The sequence below is a fragment of the Musa acuminata genome, chromosome BXJ2-10, assembly GCF_036884655.1.
Source record: "Musa acuminata AAA Group cultivar baxijiao chromosome BXJ2-10, Cavendish_Baxijiao_AAA, whole genome shotgun sequence".
Taxonomy (NCBI): Eukaryota; Viridiplantae; Streptophyta; class Magnoliopsida; order Zingiberales; family Musaceae; genus Musa; species Musa acuminata.
The window spans coordinates 36,952,159-36,972,906 of record NC_088347.1 but is presented as its reverse complement, the minus strand read 5'-3'; the positions used below and the strand labels follow the sequence as shown (position 1 = coordinate 36,972,906).

General features: G+C 39.5%; 2 protein-coding genes and 1 pseudogene across 2 annotated transcripts; 1 reads left to right on the top strand and 2 right to left on the bottom strand.

Annotated features, from left to right (window-relative positions):
- Nucleotides 1–4,921: 4,921 nt before the first annotated feature.
- LOC103969994 (alpha-amylase isozyme 3D) lies at nucleotides 4,922–6,828 on the bottom strand. Its single transcript, XM_065130663.1, has 3 exons — nucleotides 6,693–6,828; nucleotides 5,355–6,160; nucleotides 4,922–5,256 (listed from the first exon to the last, which is right to left on the bottom strand). The coding sequence occupies exons 2-3, from the start codon at nucleotides 6,153–6,155 to the stop codon at nucleotides 4,996–4,998; spliced, it is 1,062 nt and encodes a 353-aa protein (XP_064986735.1). The 5' UTR covers nucleotides 6,156–6,160; nucleotides 6,693–6,828; the 3' UTR covers nucleotides 4,922–4,995.
- A 5,446-nt stretch (nucleotides 6,829–12,274) lies between these two features.
- Nucleotides 12,275–14,759, top strand: LOC103969607 (heat stress transcription factor B-1). Its single transcript, XM_009383192.3, has 3 exons — nucleotides 12,275–12,538; nucleotides 12,644–12,947; nucleotides 13,776–14,759. The coding sequence occupies exons 2-3, from the start codon at nucleotides 12,720–12,722 to the stop codon at nucleotides 14,460–14,462; spliced, it is 915 nt and encodes a 304-aa protein (XP_009381467.2). The 5' UTR covers nucleotides 12,275–12,538; nucleotides 12,644–12,719; the 3' UTR covers nucleotides 14,463–14,759.
- Nucleotides 14,760–17,556: 2,797 nt separating this feature from the next.
- Nucleotides 17,557–19,861, bottom strand: LOC103969993 (triacylglycerol lipase OBL1-like; annotated as a pseudogene).
- Between the last annotated feature and the right edge of the window lie 887 nt (nucleotides 19,862–20,748).

The window sequence follows — 20,748 nt, the reverse complement described above, 5'->3', positions numbered from 1 at the left end:
CCGAGCAACGTAGCTCGAGCATTGGCTTGGCCAAGCGACACTACTCGGGCCCATGTTTGGCCGAGCAGTTTGTTACGAACAAAATTATAAATATAGTGTTCAATATAATGCTCATGTATATCCGTATCATTTGGTTTGTTCATGTTTTGTATAATATGTAGAGGGACGGTCGAAGGCTTAACAACCCCAATTTAGTTACATTTGATGGTCATTTTAAGCTTGTAAATAAAGGTTGTGTCATGTGGACACTTATGAAAGATCTTGGTCTGTAGTGGATCATTTTGGATCCTTTGTTGTACAACAGTTTAGTGCCTATGAAATCTGTTTGTAATTTACATTGGTTATGAAGTGTTTTATGAAATATTTGCTTATGGATCCCGAGTGAGGCGCTTTCTCTAACCTGTTTTCTCTTTTGTAGGTCCTAAGGGATCATGGGAGGTTTTGAGGAGGTTGATCTTTACGGACGAACACGCAAGGGTATCGCACGACTTAGGCAAAACCAGCTAAGTTCATGACAAGCTGCTTAGACATTGAATGAACTGAGCGGCGACAAATTGCGTATGACTGGCTGAGAAACACTACTTAGGCACTGAGGACTGGACTGGCCGAGCAACGTAGCTCGAGCATTGACTTGGCCAAGCAACACTACTCGGTCCCATGTTTGGCTGAACAACTGCTCGAACATTGAATGAACTGAGCAGTGACTAATTGCACATGACTGGTCGAGCAACATTACTCGGGCACTAGGGACTAGATTGGTCGAGTAATGTAGCTCGGGCATTGGCTAAACATCTTGGGAAACACCTCCTTTTTTTTTTTTTAATCTGCACATCTTGGGCTCTTTTTCTGGTCTTATCATGGCGGGCCTTTTTTCTTTCCCTGATCTTCTCTCATGGGTAGCTCTTGGTGAGGCCTATTGTGCGACTTCACATGCTTTCTTACCACTAGTGTTTTTGTAGCAACATATTGGTTGGCCCATTGGAGCATCTCAGGAACGGTCGCTCATGGTCTCTCGATCAGCGACCAAAAGAACCTTGAAAGTCATAATCTCGTCAAGAACGCTTGCATAACCGAAGAGGGGTGGGCATCTGGAACCCCTCGGATCTCAGTAGCAAAGCAGGCGACGAAGAGGGAGAGAGATTCATCCTCCTTTTGCCTTAGCCCGAGGAGCATGGTTGCAGATGGGTTAGGTCATACGCTGGCTAAGAAGTGAAGCTCGAGTTCCCTTGCAAGCTGATCAAAAGATGAGACCGATGACGACCTCTATCGGTTATACCACATCCGAGCCGGGCCTCGGAGGGTGATGAGAAATGCCCGACACATCAGGGCGTTAGAAGTGCCATATAGGGTCATCTGGGCCCAAAAAGTGATGACATGCTCTGCTGGATCAGAGCCACCATCATAGTCCTCCAATGTCGGGAGGCAAAAGTTCGGGGATAGGCTTGTCTTGAATTTCTTGGGCAAAGGGACACCCGATCAAGGTATTTTAATATTTGAAAATGATAACCGGGATGAATATTATTATATATTATATACTTTACAGAAATTTAAATCTATTTTCCATATTGCTATATATAATTAAATTGATTTCGATTAAATTATTAATGCTTTCAACCAAACCGAGAATTTATTATGAGATTTTCAAAGTAGAAAAAGCTCTATGTGAAAGAAAAAAAAAGAAAAAGAAAAATGGGGCTCTCCTTAAGAAAAACCTAAAAGCAAAGCGTTTGTTTTGGGAATTTATTCTATCTCTATTGGACACATGAATCGTCAATAATGCTCATAAATGATCATTAATAGGATCAATTCAAATCAAACCATGGAATATAAAACAATAATAAAGCTATTACGGTAATTTGTCAGATAGTGAAATAGTCGTCGTCCGACTCCAGCATGGAATGGCCACGACGGTTCGCCAATTTGACACTGCTAATTAGTGTACCATCTAATATATAAGACATAAGAGGAATTTACAGAAATAATAATAAAAAAAACGTGATGAATCTGGAGCCGACATGCGATGAGAGTTGGGCTCCACCTACTTAGCTCTCCCGATACAACCCGGCCTTTAGTTTTGCTCGGCTTCCTTTTGGGGGGGCCCAGTCGGCTCGTCCGACAAACTTCTCTCGTGCGTTATTCTCGGGTCCCAGAAGAGCCCAATTCGATGGAAGCAAACAAAAGCTTCCACGCATCGGTGATGCCCCCCAACCGGACACGCACGACGGGGAAATACTTGGGATACGAATGGTCGGCTCGTGATCCAATTCGTCCATCGAAACCGACATGACATTCGATGCGAAGCCAGCCGCTGGAGCAATCCGGAACGCAACTGTTGGACCGACATCGGCGATCACTTGGCAAATTCCAAGACAGCGTTCAGGAACTCCCAACCACTCACACGGAAGGAACTTATGTGATCCGATCGGCTCAACAGCTAAATCGCAACATCGATGTCGAACCCTCTGAATGCTGTCTGGGAATAGAGAGGAAATCCCGGCCTCACGTTAAGAAAAAGGAAGAAAAGCTTCTGGCACACAGGAGGGAGATGGATAGTTTGATCCCAAAGAGCAGTACCACACGTGACCAAAGCAGCACACCTAAAATGAGCGAGTACAATGATTCACTCACGTTTAACGCGCCATTCATTTAACCCACGTGCTAAAACAATCTGCTGGCTGTCGGGTACGTAAAAGACAAGTGTGTGTTTCCTTGTTAGATGTACCATGTCAATCTACAGTAATCACCATTCCATAGTTGCGCAGCGAATCACCATTTCCCCACGTGCCATCTAATGATTGACCATTTATACATTAGCAAGCCACTTGACGCTCTCAAGTCCACGTCGTAATCCAATTCGTATCGCTCTCCACGTATGAAGCCGCAGATACTTTTTTTAATTATTGTACAACTTTAAACATAGAAAAAAAATTATTTAGCATACCAAAAGAAAAAGGGAACTTCATAGATTAATCAGTAGTCTATATAATAACTTTGGTAAGCATCTAAAAGGAAACAAGTCAAAGGAAAAGCTGACATATTATATAAAGATTTAAATGATTGGAACAGCAATCTACTTGATCTTATACTCCCTTTATAGACGATGTGGATGTGGGAGAAAGTGATGGGGAACAGTGTGTTTGAGCTCGCTTTCACTGGCAAAGCGTATAATAATAAGCACGGTGGATATTTCTGTACGCGGAATTCCCAAGGTGAAGTATTTGACTTGAACAACATGGAACAGTGGACTTGAGTATGCCGTTGAACCGATCCTTTCACCAGCCAGATGTGATGAATCAGGACGTTGACCAGAGTCTTAATTAGTTCAAACCATTGTCAACTTTATTATGTGCCTTAGAGATTTGACAACATGATCAAATTTCTGATTGATTTTGAATGAAAATTAAGAAGATTTTGGTACATTTGAAAATAAAGGATGACAAATCCTCATATTTTCCGGTTAGCATTAAATTGGTGTCTTTATATTTTGAAATATTTTACAATATTTTATATTAATTTATTATTATAAAAAATGATAATGAAAATAAATTTCTACTGTTTTTGGTTACGCAACCAAAAACATTATAACTCTGTTCTGAAATATTATAACTAAGATTCAATTATTTTATATCTCTATGGGTCTCAATTATCAACTTTATTGTAAGTTTTTAGATTTCATAAGATGATTTATTTGAGAGTTTAAGTTGTTTTAGATGTAAATTCAAAATTATTTGGTATATTTCAAAATAAAGGTCAACAAAAATGTATTAAAAATACCATAACAAAGTTTTAATTATCAATTTTCTTACGGGTTTTGAGATATTATAAAATAAATAAATGAGAATGTGAGCAGTCTTGGATTTGGAATTATAAAAGTCATGATATACTTCCAAAATTTTACTCAATCTTAAATTGAAGGCTATACATTTTGAAATATTTGTATTCATCGATTACAAAATAATGACAATTTGAAAGATGAGAATGACAATACAAAAGTTTTTGGACATTTTGATCATTCCATAAATAGAGAGATTTTTTTTGGATATTTTTAAATAAGATTATTATTTACAATCCCCTTTTTATTATCCATAATATCATTCGAATTTTTAAATATTTATGAACCATTCATTTGTTAATGGACATAAATATCATCTTCTTCTTTCTCTTTCCTGCTCTTATTCTTCCTTTACAGAGGATAGCGTCGACGAGGAGGCAAGTGAATTTAGATAGCAGTATTACTAAACCAAGTTTTCTTGAAAAATCTTTCAAGAACATTCATTTTAGATGATATTTGTGTAGAATTAAGTTCTTCAATGCTTTTAAAGTAATTTTGTCTGTCTGAAATTTGAAGCTACTTTAAAATATTATGACTTTTAATATGGGCAAGTTCTTGTGTTACTTGGCCTTTTGATATCGGCAAAAGTTATTCGGATCAGGTTTTTAAATGAGAAGAGAGAAACTTTCACAAATATATGCAAAGAGAGAAAACTTTCGAGTCTATCTGAAATTAGTTTTGGATAAACGTTACAAATTTCATGAGAAAAATCCTTTTTTCATGTCTATCCGCAATTGGTTTCGGATAAACATTCCTTCGATTTCTTATCCACAATTCATGATAAATGCCCTTTTCAGATGAATGAATCCATGACATCATCAGCTTTCGATTTCAATTTTTTTTCTTTAATCTTATAAAGTGGTTTGGATTCCATCAAAAAAATATTTTTGTTCAATAAATATTAGCTCTCGTTCGATAAATATTGTGATGGAAACCAAATGGCCGCTTGTGATCTCGAAATTTTGTGGTATTTTATTTCTCGGTTTTCCTAACCATCACAACAATTGTTGCCATTCCTATCGAGCACCTGCCAAGCTTTCACAAGGAACATTAACTTCCTTTCTTGAACCTAAACAACAACATCTTAAACATGTTAACCTATTTGTGGCATCACAGAAAAAGGAGCAACTTAAAGAGACACACACACTGCTCTTTGCCTTCCATCAATGAGTCAACCACTTTTCCCAGACACACAACTCTTTGCCAGAAGCAACTACATGGAAGTCGGCAGTAACGAGATTCCCAACCTCATATCTCGGGCCTATCTTCACCGCAACTTTCTCATCGATCACAGCCATGTAAAGATCAGCGTCAGCGACCAGGATACGCAGCGTGCTCCCTGGACGAATCCCGTTCCGAGTCCTGATGGCGGCCAGCCCAGTGATCTCTTCCTTCAGCCCCCAGTCAAACAAATGATCATAGAACTGCATATTTTGATACATGTATCAGTAACCTAATACGATCACTAAAGTCCAGAGAATAACGCTACCATGTCGCTAGTGAATTAATTTGTGGTACTCACGATGGTGGGAACCCCTGGGTGTGTCAGAATGTAGGCATAGCCTTCCATGACCCTCTCGGGAGGGAAAGGCCACATCTTCTGCGTCGAACCAGTATCATGGTTGTCCACGAACGTGACTGCCTTTTCCGGCCACCAGCCGATCATCCCCGACGCCTTACCTTGGCGATCGCGCAGCCTCCACAGCTCGCCTTGCACCGCGGCTTGCAGTACACCCTTGGTGGTGAAATCGAACGTCGTCGCCGGGCCGCCGACGTCACTAACCCAGTTGACCAGCTCCTGGCGGCTGCCATCTTGGTCGTAGGCAGGCTTTCCATCTCGTCCGTAAGTCAAGGAGCTCCACAGCTCCCCCACCACGAAGGCGGGTCTGGTTTGGCTCAGGTACGTCTTCGTGATGTTCGGCGAGTATCCCCTGGCAAAATCAAGCCTCCAGCCGTCGAAGCCGATGTCAGTCTCGAGCCAGTTCAGCCAGTCCGTAAGCTCGCGCTGGACCTGCGGGTTGAGGTGGTCGATGTCGGGCGCGGCGGCGAAGTCGGCGCCGGTGTCGGGGTTTCCGGTTCCATCCGAGTACTGGGTGTCGTCGCTGCAGATCATGTGCGGCCCCCAGTCGAGGCGGCCTTCCCTGCTCCCCCCTTCGAACATGCAGTATATTCCTCTCTCATCCTTGCGGTCGGCGCAGCGGTGGTTGATAACGATGTCGGCGACACATTCGATCCCTTTCGCGTGGAACGCGGTGATCAGTGACTTGAGTTCATCCCGGGTTCCGTACTTGGATGCGCTAAGATCATACAGCCGGCCGGGCATGTAACCTGAAAGAGAAGTTTCAGGGTTAGACGTAAGTTTAAACGGAGACGAGCTGACAGTGAAGTCTCAGTTGATGAGCTCGACGGAGTTGATTGTTTGTATACTACAATGACTGCAGAATCTCATTATATAGTTAATGCTGGGGTTTCTCCTACAACTGCCGAGAGAATTGTTGGCAACTTCATCAAGTGCACCTACAACTACATGCTTGGTCGTCTCATGTGGAAGGTGACAAACCTACTAAACGTTCTCACTTTTACCTCGCTTGTCTGATGAATAAGGATTAAAAGGATCCAATCAATATATTTATAAGTTTTAATATCTTCTTTCACGTGCAAGTCGATCTACTGCAAGTTAAGCCGTAGGCAAGGAGCCAGAAAAGTTTAATCCCTCGAACTCAATACAAAGGAACAATGACATCGAACGAGCTACGGCACGTTAAAAAAAGATTGGAACGAAAAAGGAGTAGGAAACAGATAAGAAAGCTACGGCAATGGCGTTAACAACATATCAGTCTTGCATGGATGCATGCAGAACCTTGTTCGGAGACGGAGTGGGATGGCGGAGGTAGCCAGACGAGGGTAACTCCAGCTCTGGCTATATCAGGCACCTGGCCCTTCAGGAAGTTGTACCACCCCCCTTGCTTCCTCCATGACTCCCAGTTAAAACCCTGCAGCATGCATGAGCTAAGCAGCAGCAACAACACACAGAGTAGTAAGAGTCCATATATTTATGACCACCTGAAAGAGGATATGTGACTGGGCGCTGACAGTATGGATCGAGAACACGAGGATGAGGAGGACGAAGGCAAGCGACGGTGGCTGCATTTTCTCCTTGTCTAAACTCTTCAGACAAAATGGGACGGATTGGGTTCGATGAGAAAGCTAAGGCCATTATATACATGGTTGGTCGGGTCTTAGTGGTCGAGTCCCTATCATCGAAGCCAGCGCCAATGGTAATCCGAAGCGAGGATAAGGGGAGAAGGCAGTTGGCAACGTGACACAGACTTTTGCAGCCGCAGCGTCTCAGTTACAGTTGTGGATAGACGTCGCCTGCTTTATTGCGTTTCAGTTTCCCGGAGAAGGGGGCGGAAACAGACGTGTCTGTGGAAGGCTCAAATGGAGGCTGTAGTAATGGCAGTCGTACCTCAACATTTGCGGACGATTTATCCGGACGTGTTTTTATGTAAAGTATCATTACGATCGGACAAACATATCCTTATAGACGAGGATATATTATATTGATTCATCCTAAGAACCCAATACATAATTATAATCTATAAATAAATAATAATAATAAAATATTTGAATGAGATGTTATAAGAATAATTTTCTAGAAAATATTCAGATTTTGGATATTGCCCAAAAGGTATCCCATCTTTTGCTTTTTTTTTTTTTTGAAACAATACCCCTAATTTAAAAAATATCCAAAATACATCTCAAAAAAATTTTCACCAAAATTTTTATTTATTTATTAATAATTTTAAATTGTTATAATAAAATTTTCATTTAACTTATTTATAGTGAATTTCAATGGTGTTTATAGGCATTTATTGAAAATATCATTAGACTATTATAAGTGATATTATAATATCATTTAACTTTATTTTTCACCATCATTGTTCGTAGACATTAATAATAAGCATCATATTTTTAAGCTTGTAATTGGTTTAGTTGAGATTACGAGTCCATTTAAATTATTTACTATGTTTTCGTGTGCATCTTATAATTTTTTTATTATGATGGTCAAAACATTATAATAATCTAATTTTTTATTTCTATTTAGAGGATGTTGTTCATAAAATATTATAAATGCATATATGAATCTTAGTTTGATATATCAAATTATTTTTATTATGTTTTGATTTTATTTAGCTTATTTATATTATTTTCACGTAAGCTTTATAATATTTTTATTGTGATGATCAAAACATCGTAATAAGTCAAAATAAAATTTTGAGGGGCAATATGATTATTATTTTTAATTAGGGTAATTATTTGAAAAATAAAATAAAATAAAATTGAGGGTACCAATTAAAAAAACCACTATTATTATAATTATATTTGATTTTGTGAATTTGAGATATTATATTTGATTGTGTGAATTTGAGATATTTAATTAGGGTAATTATCTTGGAAAAATAATCTCGTTATAAATTGTTATTATAAGTATTAAAGAACAGGAACGCACAGACCTTAATAAGATGTCATAGTTACTACACTCACTCGATTGTATGAACTCTAAGCAATTTTGACCGATGCAATCATATTACACTCAGTTGAAGTGTGAGCTGTGACATCGTTCATTAATCAAAAGAAAATTTCAGCTAACTTAGTTGATCTTAACAATTTATCACAAAAAAATTCTGAATTCGAATTTCGTCTTTATTATTTATCCTGTAAAAAAAAAAGTAAACATGGCACCATAATTTATTTGTGCACAGCCAAAAAAGAAATCTACGCGAAAAAAAATGGAGTCATTCGTTACATGACGAGAAGACAAATTTTTGCTCGGATAGATTATGGATTTACTGCAGAAGCCTTTCAAGCAACTGTTGGAGGAAGTTCTTCCACCATTCCCTGCATGCTCAACTCCCCGTTTTACGGGTCTCACTCACCAAGAACACATTGCGGCCAATTAAGAACCAGTGGCAGAAGATTGTGGCACCAAGCCGAGACTCGAGTTCAGTCAGTAGTGGGCTTCCTTCCTTCAGGCAATCCATCCCTAATTGATTTCATGTATCATGATAGATGAGTAGTACCGATTGTTAGTCTCATGAAGAAGGCCAACAGCACAATGGCGACTATAGTTTTGGATCGAGCGAGCCTTTGAGAACGGTGGCTGATGATCCAATTTACTGACACACGGAAATCTCACACGTCAACGAGTTCCGGTCATCATTGACTATTATACCAAATGGGTGGATTATAAATGCTTGGGTAGCACAACTCAGTCAACGATGTCGTACATTACGTTGGCCGTGCCCTACGGATCTCATCCGATAAATACCATCGAACACACAAGGAGGGTTGAACTTTCGAGCCGGAGTTTGCAGGTGCCTTTGTTCCTGTGCGGCCATTCATGTCGTCGACGAGGACGTTGAAGAAAGCAAGATGGACGGACTCCACGGCATGCCTCCAGTGGATATATACTGCTAACGGATAACGCCGGCGACGAGCTGGATGAGAATGGAGGAATGATGTGTCACCGATTGCGGTCAGCTCGACTGGCAGCAGCGCTGTTAGCTAAGCTGGGCATCGTATTGTGTGCCGCATCATAAAAGGCCTCGAGACGAGAGCTTCGCTGGCGACAGATCCCAACTCCCAACAGCTTTGGGCTATGACTTTTGATCGCCCCCGTCGGCTTCTTCCTCGGCCGAAATCATCGGAAGTTGAGAGAACCATGTTGAACATCAGGCTCCGGAGCTCTCTCAAGCAGAAGGTGTTGCATGTGATAGGATCAGCCGCCTTCCTATATGGATATGTAATGAGGGGGGAATTTACCACTCGAGTCTTGTTGATCCATATCGGATCAGTCCATCTCAGAAAGGTAGGATGGTCCATTTTGATCAAACCCCATGTCAAATGAAAAAGATTATAGACCAACATACTAAAAAAAAGATATTATTCTTCCATCAAACATCATTCCTCTACTAGACATATTTCCTATCAAACACTAGACATTATTTCTTGTCGAGCATCTTACAACGAGACTTGATGGTTAATCCGAAACCCTTCTCATATTTCCTCCTTCAAAATTTCCGGTGGCAGCACCGCAAGAAAATAGAGGATTGCGGTATTCACTTAACTGAGAAGCCGAGTTATGTATGTTTCAACTCTAATTCAACACCATGTAACGGAGACAAAGTTAGATGTTCTTATGTTTTTGGTGTGGACTCCTAGCAAATTATTCTTAGTGGAGGCACAAAGTCTATTCAGATTCTGGACTCGAAAGTTCATTTTTATGCCGTGGCATATGTGGAATGGAATTATCTATTAAAGGCTGCTTGATTCTGACAATTTTAGTGCTGTTGACTATGGACACCACGAAAGGGATTTGTTTCTAACTCATCATGAGTCCCTGTTTGATGAGAGTTCTGATTATTATTACTATTATTATTATTATTGTTTTATAGAGGCTATATGTGGGAGGGATTATGGATGGTTGATCTTGATGTCTTCCAAAGTTCTTTGTTTCTTTATGCTTCACCTTTTTCATGGAAGTTGAGCAATATTGTGTTAGGAACCTGCTCTCTTCACTGTAATATTGCCATCTTTCTCATGTCTTTTTTTTCTATAATAGAAGAATCGAAAGAGAGGAAAAGAAAGATAATAATAGACTTGAATTTTATTCACGATGACCACAGTTGTGAATGTCACATAAGTTATAATCTTTAGCAATTAATTATTCATGTGTGTGTCCCTCGTCGGCAGAAGCCATTTGTACTGAGCATGAGTAAAAGATAGAGATGTTGTCCTATTTTAGATAAACAAAATTAATGACTAATTAATTATATGAAAAGAACTGAAGAAGATGTTATTGTTATCATCATTGGGTGATGTGTTTCTAGGGATCATTATTTGCTAGAGTAAACCAAAATCAAACAATCTTGAATCTTATTCGATAGGAACTTGTGCACAACAACAGTTGAAATTTCTGGATATTCAACAAACTAGCTTAGAATTCAGTAGCAAAATCATGTATCCAAATTCTGGACCAATTACCTCATGTTTTTTAGAGAAGAATTATGCTTCGTGTACAAGATTGCCTAGTAAAAAGTATGTGTCTTCTTAATTAAGCAAAACAATTAAAAGTAGCACATCGCAGAGACTTGCTGGTGCATCAAAGCCTGAAATCAAAACTCCAAAAATACAAGTAAAAGCATGAGCCATGCATGGTCTCCACAGCCCTTCTTTGTCAAGTCATATTGCCCAGAAATCATTATCAACTTGAGGACAAGACTTGCTTGATCACCAGCAGCTGAATTAAAGCACCGAGGACTTGGAAAAAATTTAGCTACATGCCAAAAAATAAATACACAAGCTAAGTGTCAATGATTTCCATCGACTCCTAGCTAAGTACTCGTAGCAGCCGGAAACTTCCTCCACAATGCATTGGATAAGCTCCACAAATTCTTTGACACCATCAAAGATGCTCCTCCCATGTCCACCATTTCTTTATGTCTCGTGGCATCTTTTTACTGTTCTCATTCAAAAGAAGCCACACTCAGAAAGTAAGAAAAAGGCTCCAAGAAGATGAGGGTGCCAAGGAACAAAGGAGGTAGGCGCAGCACCACAGTCGAGTTTTACGGTGAGGGAAAACCCCCAGCTATTCTTTATCTCGTTTTCCTCCCTTGAAAGACACATGGAACACACATATTGACCTCACGGAAGTAGCTGAAGACTGACGTATAATACGAGATTGGTTGGCCAGCTTGATACCTAGAAAGATAAAAGCGACACATATGTCTCAGGTATTTTCCTCCATCTTGTGTGTGGTTGGGACAAAATACATGGATTTTGTTTGGTTTTGGGCGAGAAGGAAAGCGTCAACATGTCACCTAAAATTTTTATTGAGATCATGACACGTACCGACTCGCACGAAGGACAAAGTCGAGAATACGATGTCTTGTTTCTTATCAGTTTAATGAATTTGATACTAAGACATCTTGGAGTGCATATGCCGCGATGGTGATCCTCAAGAAACTTGTTCGTCCTAACTTCGTGACGTCATAAATGGAAAAAAATCTTGATAAAAAATATTATTAAACTATATTAAGAAAAACTTTTGATCAATGCATACAGGAAAACAAATCACGTAAAAGATAATACGTAATTGCATCCCACCCGGAGCTCCAACGCGAGCCATTCATTTTTCTTGGATTCTTGGACTCTGCCGTCTCTTTTTGGTAGTGCCTTGTTGTGCAAAACATGTGGCAAGCTGTAGGTAGAGAACCGAATGATCCTCACCATTTTTGTCTTTCTTTTCTCCCTCTTTCAGGTCTTTGAATTTTCCGGAAGCAACCAAAAGCTTCCGCCGACGCCAGCGAAAAGACTGCGACCATAGCGTGTCTGGAGAGGCTTCCACTTTCGCAACCGTGGCCACCCATCACGGAAGCAAAGAATTTACAGCCAAAAGCCCGAAGCACCTCTCTCTCTCTCTCTCTCTCTCTGCCCTTCTGATTGTCCCCTCTAGAGCGAGCTTTATCTTCTCCTTGGACCTCCATGGGTTCGCCCGGATTCGATGGTTTCGCTTGTTTCTGTGAGTTACGGAAGAAGAGAGGCTAACTGGAATTGCACGGTGACGGAAAGTTGATCGCGGAACGCGGTTTGGCTTGCACAGGGACGTCGTCATCGGGTTCATCGGGTTCCGGTGCTGCTGGGGTTGGGAGTTCTTCACTGCTCTCCTGGTCTTCTTGCGTCGATCCTTCTGACGCAAAGCAATTAGTGTACTGGTTGTTGTTGTTGTTGTTCTTCTTCTTCTTATAGGAAAAAGAAGATACAAGATTTTAGGTTGCTCTTGGTTTATCTTCTGGAAGAGGTGGAGGCAGAAGAGGTAGTTAATATGATGAAAAAGAACAGCTGTGCCGGGCGTGCCGGCGGAGGGCCGGCGCCGTTCCTGTTGAAGACGCACCAGATGGTGGAGGACGGGGCGACGGACGACGTCATATCCTGGGGGACGGAGGGGACGTCCTTCGTGGTGTGGAAGCCGGTGGAGTTCGCCAGGGACCTACTTCCGGTCCACTTCAAGCACAACAACTTCTCCAGTTTCGTCCGCCAGCTTAACACCTACGTAAGTGTTTCTGCTCTTTAATCCTTTGTCCAGCTGTTACGATCGATGCAGGATTCCTCCCTTGGCTTACCGACTAATATTACAGGCTAGAAATAATATCGATAGTATCATCAGGCACATTAATTTACTGATTTCTGACGTCTGACCTCTCTTCATTTTAATCCATTTTGTTTTCCAATCAATCAATATTTACTCATCCTGATGGATGGCATTTTCGGTAAGAAACTTTCTAACCGCCGACAAAAAATTCTACCGAAATTTATCGTCTATGGCTTTCTCGTAAATGATTTCGCAGCAACGTGAACAGACATCGCTTAAGGTTGGTGACGATACTTCGTCCTCTGTGAAACTGTTAATGATAAGCATGTCTCTGTTACAGTGGTGGTGCGTGAACAGTCTACGCGGGAAACCACGAGGGTGAGGGTGAGGGTGAGGGTGAGGTTGCATCCAATTTCCACAGCTTTCTTACATAAAATTTCTGAACTTTCTTGTCAAGTTATGGGTGAGTTTGAGCAACAGAGCTTGTCCTTTTTCGCTGCGAATCTTTCAAACTATTCGGAAACAGAGAACTCGACATCATCGATCAAAATCATGTGCGCTTCTTAATTTGACCCACCCACCACTGTACACAACCTCCCGCCGGCAAATGACTCTTCCAAGTGCTGCTTCCACTTTCTCTGCCCACTTTCAGATCTGCAAATTTTATTTACTATAGAGCAACATTTGACCGGAAGCAGCAGAGGATTATTAGTATGGCCATGGGATGTGATGCTACTCGAGCTTGCTATGCTGATTTCTTTTATGCTCTTCTTGTTTGACTGCCACCAGGGCTTCCGCAAGGTGGTGCCCGATCGGTGGGAGTTCGCGAATGACAACTTCAGGCGAGGGGAGCAGGGGCTTCTCTGCAACATCTGCCGGCGAAAGGCGGCTCCGCCACATGTTCCCTCTACTGGAAAATCCAGCGCGGGTAGAAACAACCGTCATCCTCCTCCATCCCTCTCCTGCTCCGACGAAGCTCACAGCCCCTCCTCTGCCTGCTCGCTTCCAACCCTGCAGCCACCTTCTGGGCATCTTCTGGACCTCACAAACGAGAACGTGAAACTCAGGAGCGACAACCAAATCCTCAACGCCGAGCTAGCTCAGGCCATGCGCCGGTACCGGCAGCTCCTTGGTTTCCTATCCGGCTATGTCGATGTCAGTCGGCTCAACTCGGGCCATCCGATGCAGGAAACTGCTGCATTAACAGTTGGAACAGGATATGAAACAGAGGCCAAGAAGGAGGAGGCAGAAGAGGGGAAGTTGGGTGAAGAACAAGGTCTTAAGCTTTTTGGAGTGCTGCTGAAGAGTATAGAGGGAGAGGAGAGTGGCAAGAATAGGAGGCAAAAGAGAGGGCGGTGCGAAGAGAGCATCGACGGTTGTAGCGTCGGTGAGCGGCCCATAAAGATGGGTTTCGGCTGGCCATGGATGGGCATGTCGACCACAGTTCCGCATGGAAGCAGCAACGTATGCAACTGAACTCGGAGTGCTTGAAGCAATGTGGGCAAGTGTCTATAGAATACAAAGATTACAAAGGGTATGATCTCCACGTAAAGCAGATAAGGAAGACGGCGAGCATTCGTGTACGACATTAGTGGATGCAGAATGGGGTGATGTAACACAACATAAGTGCTCGACTTTCTTCCTTTTAGCTACTATTTTCAAAGACCGACCGGTCATGTAAACTTTCGTGACTCGATTACTGTCTCAGCTGAATTGGTATTAACTTTTTGTTGGGTTGGGTGGTTCCATCCACTTAAGTGGTGGGATGGGATATATGAGAGTTAATTAAAATTTTTTAATCCTAATGATATATGAGTTAGATAGAAAAAATTAAATCTGATTTTTATATGATATTAATATTCTCTAGTTAATCTAGAGAAAATGATATTGTAATTTTTTAATTTTATAATGGAAGATTGTGATTTTTTTTTCTTCGTGTCGAAAGATTTTTTTTCATATAAATCTCATCTCATAATTTGCTTAATATTCTATCACTAATTTGGTTGGTCTGCCAATGTTAAATTATTTATAATATATTTTAATAATTAATAAAAGTTAGAAAAAATAAACTTTTTTTATCTGAATTGGTATCAACTTTTGATGTCAATTAATATGAAGTTCTTTCTTTTTAATGATTCATATTAAACTAACTAGAAGCAAAATTGAAATTATCAATTTTCAAGAGCAACATCGAAATTAATCCATGGTTCTCCATCACAAGGTTCATCCAGTACTCGATCACAGATCCAAACCAAGCCATCGGCTTCCTAATAAACTCAAGGATCTTCTGCAGGAGGACGGAGAAGAAGATAGCCCATCTCCGTCTCTCCCAGTCGATCTCCATGCCAATGGGAGTTTCGATCGATACATGCCCATCGAGTTCTATTCTAAACAAAAGTCCGAAGAGATGGAAAACCCCTGTCTTGTCTGGCCTTAAGACCATGTGGTTGCTATCAGACTTAGAGGCCATGAAGAATGGAGGGAGGAGAAGGGGACATGTTCAATGAATCATGAAAGTTGCCTTTGAATCTTGAAAAGTTTACGATGAAAATAATCGAAGATAAGAATAATTATTGAAGAAACTTTATCGAAGAAGTAAAAAAGCTTAAATACATTAACATGTCTCTCTCCTATTTATACAGATTTTTCTTAACAAAATAGAAAAATTTAAGAAAATCTTATCTTCTATCGATTAATACCAATGCTTAATAATGAGCGCTCTATCTTAGGCGAACGACGGTTGAGGGACTCTGGCGATGGAATCCACATGTCTTAACTTCATAGGTATACTTGCACGCACCCTCCTTTAAAAAAAACCATCATCCAGTCAAAAGACTGGATGATGATGGTTCCTCCGACCGGCGGTTCGAGCGATGATCCCAACTCACTGTCGTCGTGAAATGAGAACACATGAAACTAAAGAAAAACAATGTTGTAATGGGTGCGTAGATGGTCGACCAATTGGCTACCGCCTCCATCTCCGCATTTAAGTGTTTCGGAAATGTACATTTTACATGTTTGGGAGATAATGAAACACTGAATTTTGTGATGATTGTTTTAAATGATTAAAGATAAAACAACGCCGGAATATAGCTTCTAATCTATCATACTAAGATCCATGATCTATTATTATAAAACTATAGTAATCCTTGCCCCATCTCAAAAAAAGTCCTCGTGATAATTTCAGGAAATAAATAAATGATAAAAACTATATAAATTCCTAAGTAGATTGTAATAAAGCTTAAATATTATTAGTAATTATTATAAAATTAAGTTGTTTAATCTTTCCCGATCAATTAGATCAATTATTTATTTTTATAAAACTTTCAGTAATTATGATTATGATCCTTTCAACTAGTTCGATTAAGATATGACACATGCAATATAAATTATATATACTCAAAACTATTTATAATAATTTAATTCAGAAAAATATATAGACAATTACAAGAATATAATGATGAAAGTACTACTATAATAAAAATAATATAATATTAATACTTTAAGTTTTTTAAATAAATATTAAACTATTGATATCATCTCTATTTTATCTCTTATTAAAATTATTGATATATCTAGTGTTCATATTAAATTATTTATATTAGACCAATATTATCCATATGGAATAGTATTACTATATTTGGTATACAACCCTAAATTATAACGATATCCAAGATAATATTATCATATCCTATCATATAATTATTTAAAATAGATTCTTCTTTGGGATCATTTAAATATCCTAATTATATATGCTATTATGAATATTATTTTTTTTCATATCATTTAGGATTAATTCTTTAATATAATTTTATATGTTATTGGTCTAGACTACTTGCGACTATAAGACTAATCAAATAATATTAAATATATATTTAAAATATTTTATAAATAATAAAATATTTATTATAATTCATATCTCGTAAGCTACTTTAGTAGCTATTAGTCAATCACATGTAAAATTTTATCAATATATCATATGAGAAAACTATAAAAATCATAATATATATTTTTTAAATTTCATATGAAACCTTTAGACTAATCAACCTTATTTAATTAGGCAAGCTCAAAATTGAGCTACCTAAATTAAACTAATAGATTTAAGTCAACCATTCGTCCAATTAGGATCGTTAAAATTAAAAATTGATTAAAATTTAATTTTTTCTGAATTTGATCTGATTGATCGAATCTAAATTCAGTCAAGAAACCAAAAAATAGACATTGACAATCTCGATCAAAATATTTAAGTAAAATAAAATAAATTATTTAAAATTTTAATCGAGGGCATAAGTAAAAAAAAATTAATTTCTAAATGGTAAACTATAATTTTATTTAAGATATATATAATAAAAAAATATTTTTTGAAAGATAGAACTATTAAAATGACATAAGTTGGAAGTAAAAACTTATAAGGGCACAACTATAATTTTAATAAATGAAACCTTAACCCCTCATTTTCACTCATTTTCAAGACACCAAAATCAATATTAATATTAACAATATATGAAACGATGATCCAATCATTCAACACGATAAATACTCCAAACATGAAGAGGATGTAGAAGCCGAATATCCCATGTCACACGAGTCTCTTGTCGAGTGCAGGAGAAGTCACCAGTCGAGTGCAGTTGTTGTAGTCTTGAGGGAAGTGCGGTGCGAGCCCAGGAAACACCAGCGCAATAAGTCTCGGTAACCTCATAGTCTTCCCTTCCTTGTATTCTGGGCCTCTGACAAATCCAATGAGAAAGCTTCGGATGAGCTCCCACCATGCATTTATGTACTTTGGGATAATTGTCCAAAGGGAGAAATAGTTTTTATTTGGTTCCTCTTTCATCACCTGTTTCAAGACCATCAACTCTTGTTGTTCAAGTATAAATAGAAAGGCTCTCATAGAACAATAATCATTGGTTAAGTACGGAAGATACCCTTCTCACCTTCGGTTCGTAGAGGCTGTTGAAGTACACGCATGTCCCAAAGTGCTTATACGAGAGAGCAGAGTCATCAAAGGGCACCCTCGGCACAATATCATTGCAATACACAAACCTAAAGTACCTCCTTTTAGGCTTGTCCAAGTACTGTTCCACAAACTCCCCAAAATTTCGATCTCCAACCCTGGGCTGCCCAAATGTATACACTCCCTGCAGCCTATCCAACAGCCAGTTCTCCCCATGCACTGCCAAGATGGATGCAAAGAGTATTGCAAGAGCCCCTCCCAAGCTGTGCCCGGTGACCAAGAACTTGGCCCTCTCGTTCCGGCTCAGCACATCCCGGAGCTTGTCTCTTACGACGTAGTACGCATATGGTGGGCTTACTCTACTCCCATTCAGTTCCTTGGGTAACCCAAGCTTCCTCTGCAATCCCAAGGCTCTCAAAAAGCCTTGGTGGACCTTCCCGACATGTGGTATCTGGTAATGTGAGATGTCAAAGTCCGTGCACCACTGAACTGCGTCGAAGGGTTCGGTGCCTCGAAATGCCACTACGATGAGCTCGGCATCACCCGTTTTGTCACTGAACATAAATGCTTGTGTGCTGAACTGCTTCTGGTATTCTGTAGCATCCCATGCGAAACATGTTTTATGAGAGTAATACGCAAGTAATCTGAAGCAATGCGTAGATTGCGGCTGCTAAAATAAGCAAATGAGTGTGCACTCAATGAAGCAAATATCGTTCTAGTGTGAATCATCATGATCATGTAATTAATCCTGGTCTAAACTTTCTTCTTAGTTGCCACTTCAGGAGAATGGGTACAAGACGAGATGGATAACAATCTGTGAAGTAACTCAGATGGCTTTTCGGCTGTATTTAAAGGGCATGTAGCTCTTACCGTTCCAGCAATTGTAGAACCCCAAGAACTCCATCTGCAGACATGCATAGAGATTCGAACTGAATCATCTAAGCATTCCATGATGAGATAATGCTTTTAAAGTATGCAACAAAGAGTTCCAAAATGAAGGAAAAGGAAAAAAACTTACGTTCCAAGGGTTTCTAACTATGCTTTGGATGCATGATTCATTTTCATAAGCCAATTTTGCGGCCATCATCGACAGTGCTGCGTGATACTTCTTGTCGGTCGGTTTAATCTTCCTATCCAATTCCACTCTCGTGTCACTTAATCCAATAACAGTTCTATAAGTTGATGACCCTTTTTTTGGAAAGACCACTCTCCCTGAAGAGAAGGAATCACAGTGTGTCAGCTTTCATTCATGTTTATTCTTTTACAGAAATAAAAATGGAGAAAATCGATGTATTTTTATGTATGAAGAGGAAATTAGAAGCGATTATTTTGTATACTAAACCATTTTACAAACTACACATATTTGAGCTCAATGCTACCTTTTTTAACGACTGTCAGTTGGATCATTTTTCAGCATTTGATGGATGGAAGAATAGGGGGGCTTGAAATATGATTGTTATTCATTGATCGCACATATATTTCAATGGCAAAATAAGGTTGAGAAATATCACACATAATAACACGCATCGAGACCAGAGGACAATACAAATAATTTCTGATATATGCTGTAGTTATAGTCTTAACTGAGCTGCTAAATATATTTAACATGCATATATACGGACCTGTCAAGATATTAAACAAGAGCGAGATGAAACCATGATTCTCCGACAGAAGGTTCGGCCAGTACTCGATCGCAGATCCAAACCAAGCCATCGGCTTCCTAACAAACATAAGTATCTTCTGCAGGAGGACAGAGAAGAAGATAGCCCATCTCCGTCTCTCCCAGTCGAGATCCATGCCAATGGGAGTTTCGATGGATACATGCCCATCGAGTTTTGTTCTAAACAAGAGTTGGAAGAGATGGAAAACCCGTCTTATCTGGCCTTAAGAACATGTGGTTGCTATCAGACTCAGAGGCCATGAAGAATGGAGAAGGGGACACGCTGTCTGTCAATGAATCATGAGAGCTGTCTTCAAGCTCTGTATCTTGAGAAGTTTATACCAAGAGAATGCTTAATACTCTGGCGATGGGCACACTTGGCTTGGGATCTGCGTGTCTTAACTTCATATATATATACTTGCATGCACCCTTCAAAGAAAAGCTCGCAGTGTCTTTTGACTGGATGATGGTTCCTCCGACCGGCGGTTCGAGCGACGGTCCCAACTCGCTGTCCTCGTGAAATGAGAACACATGAAAACAATGTTGTTGTGGGCACTCCTAGATGGTCGACCAATTTAGCTACCGTCTCCATCTCCTCATCAAGTGTTTCGGAGGAACATTTTTACATGTTCAGGAGATGATGAATTGTGTGATAATTGTTTTAAATGTTTAACGATAAAGCAACGCCATTTTCCATTTGAATATAGCTTGCAATCTATCACACTAATATCCATTATCTATTATTGTAAAACTATAGTAATCCTTGCCCCATCTGAGAAAATCCTTGTGACAATTTCAAGAAATAAAGACATGACAATTACTAGATTTGTGTTACTTCCTTGTGACGCAGACGATCGATAAAGTTAATGACGTTGAGAAATGTAATATTATTTATATTCATTCATAAAAAAATATATCCTGAGATATATAAGATGAAAGCTTTTCCTGTAAAAACCAGAAGCGACTCTTCCCTTCAATCATATTAAAGACTACAGAGAATGAAGATTTTTATGCATTCTGTAAGTTTGCCACATCAATCTAATTTGTATATGATTAGCATGTCATATTGTCGCATAAGATAGAAGCTCTTTCTGACACATTGTTGTCTGTTTGATGCATTTGCACCAAAAACACACTTTAAAACATTG

Coding starts and splice junctions, on each gene's coding strand:
- LOC103969607 (XM_009383192.3), top strand. CDS start 12,720: ATGATGAAAAAGAACAGCTGTGCCGGGCGTGCCGGCGGAGGGCCGGCG. Junction 12,948..13,775: donor TCCGCCAGCTTAACACCTAC/GTAAGTGTTTCT, acceptor GACTGCCACCAG/GGCTTCCGCAAGGTGGTGCC.
- LOC103969994 (XM_065130663.1), bottom strand. CDS start 6,155: ATGCCCGGCCGGCTGTATGATCTTAGCGCATCCAAGTACGGAACCCGG. Junction 5,257..5,354: donor ACCCAGGGGTTCCCACCATC/GTGAGTACCACA, acceptor CAAAATATGCAG/TTCTATGATCATTTGTTTGA.